Source organism: Eschrichtius robustus, chromosome 2, assembly GCF_028021215.1.
Source record: "Eschrichtius robustus isolate mEscRob2 chromosome 2, mEscRob2.pri, whole genome shotgun sequence".
NCBI classification, from domain to species: domain Eukaryota; kingdom Metazoa; phylum Chordata; class Mammalia; order Artiodactyla; family Eschrichtiidae; genus Eschrichtius; species Eschrichtius robustus.
This window is the reverse complement of record NC_090825.1, coordinates 163,990,351-163,999,283: the sequence shown is the minus strand read 5'-3', so window position 1 is coordinate 163,999,283 and position 8,933 is coordinate 163,990,351. Positions and strand designations below refer to the sequence as shown.

General features: G+C 50.9%; 1 protein-coding gene across 1 annotated transcript; it reads left to right on the top strand.

Annotated features, from left to right (window-relative positions):
- Positions 1-436: 436 nt before the first annotated feature.
- Positions 437-8,716, top strand: TEKTL1 (tektin like 1). Its single transcript, XM_068534698.1, has 7 exons — positions 437-1,006; positions 2,532-2,636; positions 6,743-6,941; positions 7,329-7,495; positions 7,631-7,726; positions 7,815-7,928; positions 8,468-8,716. Exons 1-7 carry the CDS (start codon positions 437-439, stop codon positions 8,714-8,716), a joined length of 1,500 nt encoding a protein of 499 aa, XP_068390799.1.
- The last annotated feature ends 217 nt before the right edge of the window (positions 8,717-8,933 follow it).

The following is an 8,933-nucleotide window of genomic DNA, read 5'->3' as shown; positions in this document are numbered from 1 at the left end:
CTGGGTTCTGAAGACTGAAAAGGAGCCATCCATCGGAAGGAGGTGGAAAGGAGTATACTACACAGAAGGAACAGCATATCTAAAGCTTTGAAGTGGGAAAGACCTTAGCATGTCCTCAGAGCTGGAAGAAGGCCCGTGTTCCTGGAGGGTAAGAAGCAACAGTGAGAGGTGGGCTAGATGAGGTCCGTTTCCTCAAAGAGCCAGGATTCCAAGCCACGTCTGCCTGGCTCCAAAGCGAAGACTCCATCCAACCCTTCCCTGTAGCCTTTCCCCTCCCCCACTTTTGGAACTCTGCCTGCGCTGTTGCCACGGTCGTCATGGTGATGGGTGCTCTGCTTCACTCACTCCTCAGGCCAGGAAGGAGTTGCGTGTCGTTGGGGGTCCCTGCCGCTCCTGGAGAGGACCTCGGGCCAGGCGAGGACACCAAGCAGGGACCATGCCCGTGTTGATACCCCCGGTTGAGCACAGCCAGGACACGCGTGTTGGGCCTCCAGCATGGCGCGAGGCGACCAAGGCCTTGACACAGAAGGCGCACCAGCTGACCGACCGCTGTGGGCAAGAGGCGGTGACCATGTGGCAACCCAAGGACAGCGTGCGGGACCCACACGTGGCGCGCCACCTCTGCCGGGCCGCCTACATCCTGCCCTGGCGCTTCCGCGTGGAGATGCTCAAAGGTGGCAGCACCAAGGAGAAGCCACCGCCGGGTGAGGGCGTTACGTTGTGGAAGGGCAAGATGAAGCCGCCTGCCTGGCACGCGCGCCTGCCGCTGCCCATACACCGCGACGCGCGGGCCCTGCAGACGGCCGAGGTGGTGCACGCGCACGCTCGTGGGGCGCGCCTCACTGCCGCCCGCCTCAGCCGCGCCCAGCACCAGATCAATGGGCAGCTGCGGCTGCTGCAGCGCCAGCGGGAGGCTACCGACCACAGGCTCAGCGAAGTGCGCAAGGCACTGCTTATTAACCAGCAGAGCGTCAAGCTGCGGGGCTACCGGCCCAAGTCTGAGAAGGTGGGACCACCATTCCCCCCAGTCCAGTCGCAAAGACTGAGGCCTCCGCTCCCAGATGCTCAGCCTGGGCAAAACCCACCCTATAGAGAGAACTCTCCAACCCGTCCCAGCTCCATTGAGTGAGAGCACAAGAAAATACCCCCAAGATGAGGTGCCTTTGTTCCCAGCGCCAGAGGCGGAGATCCTCCCAAAGAGATGAGATTCTCAGGCCCCTTGCCCCAGAGGGGGAATCTATCCCAGTCTCCCAGCCAGGGAGAGAAGGTGGGACCCTTGAGTCAGACTAGATGAAATCCTTCCCAAAGAGTAAAATCTACAACCCCCAGCCCAGACATGAAATCACTCACCCAGTCCGTAGGCGCAGAGGGTGAGACCCTCCCACAGGCATGAGACCCTCAGTGCCCCAGTCCCACTGAAAACACACACGAAGCCCCCAGCTGAGCAGCGTGGGTGATGTCCTGGCCCCAACCCAGATGAAACTCTCCTCAAAATGCTTATTTTTAAAACCCTAACCAAAGTCCCCCACCAGCCTCAGCGAGTGAGAACCCCTCCCAGGGCCTCACCCAGGGGGGAAGTAGCAGATTTTGCCTAAAGATTGAGACCCTTGGACTCCCAGCTCCTGCACCTGAGAGTTAAGCCCCTAGCCAGGGGGAAAGGGTGAGACCCCTAGTCCCAGCCCTGGTGAAATCCTCCCCCTAAAGTGAAACCCCAGACCCCCACCCCAAAAGGGGAGAATATTCCAGCCTCCCTGGGGAGAGATGAGACCCCACCCACAGAGGGGGATTCCTAGTCCCAGCCCCCAGATCCAGATAGTGAGACCTCAAGAAGGCAAACTCTCATCATCCCTATGATGAGACTCCTCCACTTCTAGCCAGGGAGAGAAGATAAGACCATCACCAAGGAAGGGGGACCCTCAGCCCCAGAAAGTGATGACGACCTTTCCCCAGGTTAAGTCACTTCCATCCCAGCTCACTGGGCTCCTACCTGTAAAAGGGAGAAGCCCCCAGCCCTGCTCTCTAGAGGGTAAGACCTACCCCAAGTGAGAGCCCCCTAAAAGTTAAAGCCTTCTCAGAGAGTGAGATCCCCAAAAGGCGAGAGTGCCCCCAACTCCATTCCCCAAAGCCAGAGTTTATGAGGTTGGCAAACCCTCTACTACTCTGGAAGGAGAACTCTCCCCTCCAGCCCTCTCCCAAAGGTGTGAAAGATTCTCTCGGGCTTCCCTGGTGGCACAGTGGTTGAGAATCTGCCTGCCAATGCAGGGGACACGGGTTCGAGCCCTGGCCTGGGAGGATCCCACATGCCACAGAGCAACTAGGCACGTGAGCCACAATTACTGAGCCTGCGCGTCTGGAGCCTGTGCTCCGCAACAAGAGAGGCCGCGATAGTGAGAGGCCCGCGCACCGCGATGAAGAGTAGCCCCCACTTGCCGCAACTAGAGAAAGCCCTCGCACAGAAACGAAGACCCAACACAGCCATAAATTAATTAATTAATTAATTTTAAAAAAAAGATTCTCTCCTTGTTTTCCAGATCCCTGACAAAGCTGACAGGATGCTTACCTGGGAGAAAGAGGAACTAAAGAGAATGAAGAGGAAGATGGAGAAAGATATGGAAAAATCAGAGGCCCTGCTCAAGGTTGGGAATACCTGGGGCCACTTTAAGGGAGCTGTACGGGGACCCTTGGCCACCTAATGGGCAAACTGCTCTAACCTTGGGGACTGTAGCAACAGCAAATCCCTCGACCCACACAGCCGCCCCACCCTGACCTGACATTCACTGTATTTCCACTTTATGGAATGGAAAGACTGGAGCTCTGAGAGCTGGAGTTGGGCCTCAAAATAGCAATGAACATCCCCCTCTGTGCCAAGCCCTGTGCAGTCATTAGGTCTTTAAAATCCTCCTGTGAAATAGAACTATGATCCCCTCATTAGAGATGGGGAAATTGAGGCTCAGAAAGACATGGCCTCACCCAAGGCATGGAGCTAGCCAGTGGTAGGGCTGTGGTTTCAGCTCAGGTGTCTTTTTATTCCATCTTTAGCAAGATACAGTTAACAAATTTAAATTGTGTATATACTTAAATGTACAAATTGAGGGTTTGATATATGTGTACACTGTGAAATAACCACCATAATCACCTCATGTGTGTGGTGAGAACACTTGGCAAATTTCGATTATAAAAGACAGTATTGTTAACTATAGTGACATTAGATCCCCAGAACTTAATCTTGCATAACTGAAACTCTGTACAACTGGACCAACATCTCCCCATTTCTCTCTCCCCTCAGCCCCTGACAACCACCATTCTAATTTCTCCCTCTCTGAATGTGACTATTTTAGATTCCACATATAAGCGAGACCTTTCTGTATCTGGCTTATTTTACGTAGCATAATATCCTCCAGGCTCATCCATGATGTCACAAATGGCAAGATTTCCTTCTTTTTTAAGACTGAATAATATTTCATTATATATTACATATTATTATATACTATAATATATTGATATCTACATAATTTATTAATATATTAATATTATTGCTATATATTATTAGTATAGTAATAGTATTAATATAATATAGTAATATTGCTAGTACTGGTAATTACTACTATTATTATATTACCGTATTATATATTATATCACATTTTCTTTATTCATTCATCTGTCAACAGACATTTAGACTGTTTCTATGTCTTGGCTGTTGTGAATAATGCTGAAATGTACATGGGAGCTATTTCTCTTCGAGGTCCTGATTTCCTCTGGATACGTACCCAGAAGTGGGAGAACTTCCTCATGATTCAACTCAGACGTCTTGAGCTCTTTGCACTGTACTATGTGCTTGTCTCTGTCAGCTCCAGCCAGACATGGTCTCTCACTGAATCCTTCACTCTTGCAACAAGGATTTCCTTATGAGATCACTAATGGAGATGGGAGAGTACTTATGTTTCATGGAGCCTGTGTGTACTTTTGACTCTTCCATTTGACAAATATTAATCCAGTACCCTGGTGTCCCAACCACCATGCTTGGCATTGGGGACAAAGTTGTGAACAGTACAGAACTGGCCTTGCCCTCAAGGAGTTCATATTATAGGGGCATTCAAAGAAGGGACCGGCCAGGGTTGGGAGAGTGGAGTTGGGGGAAAGGATTTAGGAGCTGGTGCACCTACTATCCGTGGTGCTGAACCTTAATCGCACTCAACCTGTGGCACCCCCAGGCCGCTGTCATATTCCTTTAAATCTGGTGATCCTGAAAAATCCTTCAAGGAAGTCTGAAACAGACAAGGGAGAAGACCCTGTAGTCCCCTTAGGGAAGGGCTTGCAAGAGAGAAAGGGAAATTGGGAGGTGGGAAAAGACAGACAGATATAAACCCAGGGGAAAAATGCTCACACCAAATAGACATGTTTCAACTTAAAATCATGAACTCAGATCTCAAATTGACACTCAGAGCTTTCCCAGAGATCTCACCATGTGTCTCTAGAAGGCTTGCTGTCGCACTGTGCAAGTTATTTCATACCTTCTCTTCCTTCAGATCCCTCCAACTCCCTGCTCTTTCTTCATTCTCAATGAATGACCCCAATGCATGGAAACCACTGAAGAAAACTTCTCTCATTTTTTCTGTGCCAGTCCTATAATTCTATCTACCTGCCACACCTACCTTCTCCCCTTCTCCTGCATCATCAATATTTCTTTCTTTATTGGATCATTCTCACCAGTGAACAAATGGGAGGTTATCCTTTAATGGATACAGATCTATTTGGGATGGTGAAAAGTTCTGAAAATGGACAGTGGTGATGGTTGCACATTGTGAATATACTTAATGCCACTGAACTGTACACTTAAAATGGTTTACTTGGCCAATTTCTATGTCTATTTTACCACAATAAAAAAAAAAAAAAACCTCTTTTGATCCCATGCACCCTTTCAGATAATCCCCATTTCTCTGATTCACTCACTATCCAATCTTATCTGCACATGCTGACCCTCTCACTTCCTTTGGTCAGGAACTGGATCATTTTTCCCCACTGCATCCCTGCCACCTGGCACACTGCCCAGCATACAGGAAGGGCTTAATGAATATTTGAATTCATTAATGAATGAAAGACTTTTTAAATCCATTTTTTACCTAAATGGATGAATCTCAATGACACGATATTCAGCAAAAGAAGCTGGACATTAAAAGTACACACTGTATGATTCCATTTCTATGAAGTTCTAAATTTCAAAAGCTTTTTCTTAAGGAGTCAGGTAGTAAATTGTTTAAGCTTTGTGTGCAACACGGTCTCTGTCACAATTACAGATGGTCCTCAACTTACAGTGATTCAACTTATGATGGTGCAAAAGTGATACACATTCAGTAGAAACTGTAATTCAAATTTTGAATTTTTATCTCTTCCCCAGCTAGCAATATGCAGTACGATACTCTCTCATGACGCTGGGCAGCAGCAGTGAACCACAGCTCCCAGTCAGCCACTGGGTAAATAACTGACGCCCTTATAGCCATTCTGTACCCATGCAACCATTCTTTTTTCATTTTCAGTACATTATTCGATAAATTACATGAAATAGTCAACGGATACACTTATAGCCATTCTGTGCCCATACAACCATTCTTTTTTCATTTTCAGTACAGTATTCAATAAATAACATGAAATATTCAACACTTTATTATAAAATAGGCCTTGTGTTAGATGATTTTGCCCAACTGTAGACTAATGTAAGTGTTCTGAGCACGCTTAAGGTAGGTTAGGCTAAGCTATGATGTTTGGTAAGTTAAGTGTATTAAATGCATTTCAACATACTATTTTCAACTTACAGTGGGTTTACTGGGATGTAACCCCGTCGTAACTCGAGAAAGATCTATACTTAATTTGGCCAGTGGAGCACAAAAACAGCCAGAAACAATATGTATGTGAATGAGTACGGCCAAGTTCCAGTGAAGTTTTATTTACAAAACCAGATGGCCAGTCCAAAGTCTGTAGTTTACTGAACCCTTAACTAATCTACTAGGCAGCTTAGTGGGAAAGAGGTACAGGGCATCAAGGAAATTTCTGAGGTGATGGAAATATTCTATATTTTGATGAATGTGGTGTTTATATGGATATATATATATGAAGTCTTCTGTTTTAATATGACTTTCAAATAATCACAAATATCTGAGGAATGCAATATATTTTATAACAGTGGAAGTAGGATTTGGGTAGGGATGGGGGTCCAGATGCAGTAGAGCCTGGAAAGAGGAACTCTGAAGACAGCTGAGGGTGCTTCATACTGACTAGAAAAGAGGAAGGGAGACCTGGAGACTAGGGGTCGGGGTGGGATAAGCCCTGAATGCAACTGAGGAGAAGGGATGGCACAAGAAGACCAAAGTGTAGGTACAGCTAAATACCTCTCCACTTCACAGATGGGGAAATTGATGGGGGAGGGGCTTTCTCAGGGTGCCAGAGCAGAGCCAGGCACAGAACCCAAGCAGCTAATACTGGGAACAGGAAAGCTGCCACCTGCCCCTACTGTTCCTTACTCCCCACCCAGGGACCACTGAAGGCTTCTGGACAGAGGCTGAGAGTATTGGGCATCTGAGCTTCCACTTGAAAACGGGTTGCTCCTTTCCGGCTGCAACAAGAAATGGAGAAAGTCAATTTGGAGGCAGAAACACTTGGCGGCCGCTAGCTGAGAGATCACGGGTCACTTCTCCCAATCTCCCAGCTTACAATTGACCTCTGCCTCTCTCTCCTTCCTCGCTCCCAGACCCTGGCCTCCTGCCGCGACACTCTGGTCTTCTGCTGTAAGGAGAGGCTCCAAGCTGTGGATCTAATGAACCAGCCACTGGACAAGGTCCTGGAGCAGGCGGGCCGCCACTCTTGGGTGAACCTCTCCCGAGTTCCCACCCCGCGCACTCAGGGCCTGAAAACTCCGCCTCCAGACCCTGTGGGCACCTATACCCCAGGTAAAACCCCACAGAAAGGAGTCCACTCTAGTGGGTTTCCTTGGTACCCACCTCTCCCCCACTTCTCGGCTGCCGCCTTCCCCGGGTAACTGCCCCCCTCGACCAAGAGAGAGGGCTGCCGGTCTCCAGCAGAGCGCACGTTCTTGATTAGCTCTTTCCCCTGCGCACTCCTGCTTCCCACACTCTGACTCGTTCAGTCACTCCCTGATGCTACTCATACTAACCCCGCTATTGGCCCCTCCCCTGGACTTTCTCCCAGTCCATCAGTAAAGCCCCCTTGCCCAGGGCCCACCACCACCTGAGAATAGAGAGGGGGACGCAGAAAGCCAGGGTTGGGAAAAGGAGACCCTGACACCCCACACGCGTCCCCCCTCCCCACTCCGTCAGAGTGCGCCGCGGCGCTGTACGAAGCCAAGCGACTGTTAATGGAGTCCAAGGACGCTTTGCTAGATATGGCAAAGAACGAGGAGGACATCCGAGGGCAGCAACAGCAGATAAGCGACCGCGTGTGCGCCTCGCTAGCGCAGAAAATGCGCGAGACCTTGGAGCTGAAGGTGGGCCCCGCCGGCGCCGCTCCGAGTTGGTGGCTGGAGTCTAGGATGCTATGGTACCGAGGAGGGAGGAGGGGGACGCAGGAGGAGAGGGGACAGGAAGCCGATGTGATTCTCCCTGTGCTCCCACCCACCCAGGATAGGCTGAACATGACCTTAGGACTAATGAGGGGAACTATCCACCGGTGCACGAAATTCAACCAGGAGATGTACATCACCCGCGGCCTCGTCAAGGTATGGTTTGGGAAAAAGGTCTGCGGGGATGCGGCCAGGGGCGTCGGGTAGGCTGGGCCTCACGGCTCTACGCACCACACTCCGCCAGGGTCCTCTGTCAGAGAGTCACCTGGAGACTCGAGAGAAACTGGACAGACCTCTGGTTCGCATGTATCAGAGACACGTGGGCACCCAACTCCCGGAGGCCACGCGCCTCGCCCAGGTAAGCCCCTGTCCTTCCCCCTTCCGCGCCTGCCCACCCTCTCCAGGCGCGACCCTGCCCTGGTAAGACTCCTTTCTCAAGCACACTTAGCCCAGGTCAGACCCCCTCACTCAGGTCTGTGAGTCCTTCAAACTCCTCGACCAGAAGGATGATCTTCAATACCCACACCTGTCTCAAATAAGTCCCCTCAACCTCAGCTCCAACTCTGTCCAAGGTCCGCTCCTCCCCTCATCTGCAGGTGCATCCCCTCCTTCATACCCGCCCTGTCACAGGTCCTTTTCCAAGTACATTCCGGCCCAGGTGTGTAACTCGCAACCCCCTTCGAGGCTCGCCCCTCCTAGCTGTGCTCCTTCCCAGGCGAGGCCCTTTCACACGCACACCCGACTCAGATGTGCCCCCCCCCCCCGCAATCTGAGGCCCGTCCCCTCTTCAGCTGTTGTCCTTTCACACGCACACCTGGCCCAGGTGTGTCCTCGCATCCCAGATAGCGCCTCGCTCCGCCTCGCCTGTCTCTCAACACGGCCCCTCCCCGTCTCCAGGGCACTGACAAACTGCAGCGCCGCATCTCGCATGTGGAAAAGAACCTGGAGGAGCTGCTCTCCATGCGCAGGAACCTCACCTGGAGCCTCAGCTGCAAGAAGATCGGGCAGGACGTGGACTACAGCGTGGTGCGCTTGCGCCTCCGCCAGCGGCACCCGCACGTGTGCTACGAGCAGGCGCAGTGCCTGGTCAACGACCGGGACCCACGCACGCCGCCGCGCGCGCAGTCCAGCATCGCCCGCAAGTGACAGGCGCACCGTCGCCCCAGTCGGCCACAGCCCAGCGGCCCTCCCTCTCTCCTGACCCACCCTCTCTCCGAGCTCCCTCTAGCAGAATTATAATTAAAAATAACCTAATAATTACTACTCATTAGGCACCTACTGGTCACTTACCCTACAACACTTTATAGGTGGTGTATCCTGGAAGTTAATAGAATGGATTTGGCCACCATAGTTCTAGGGTTCA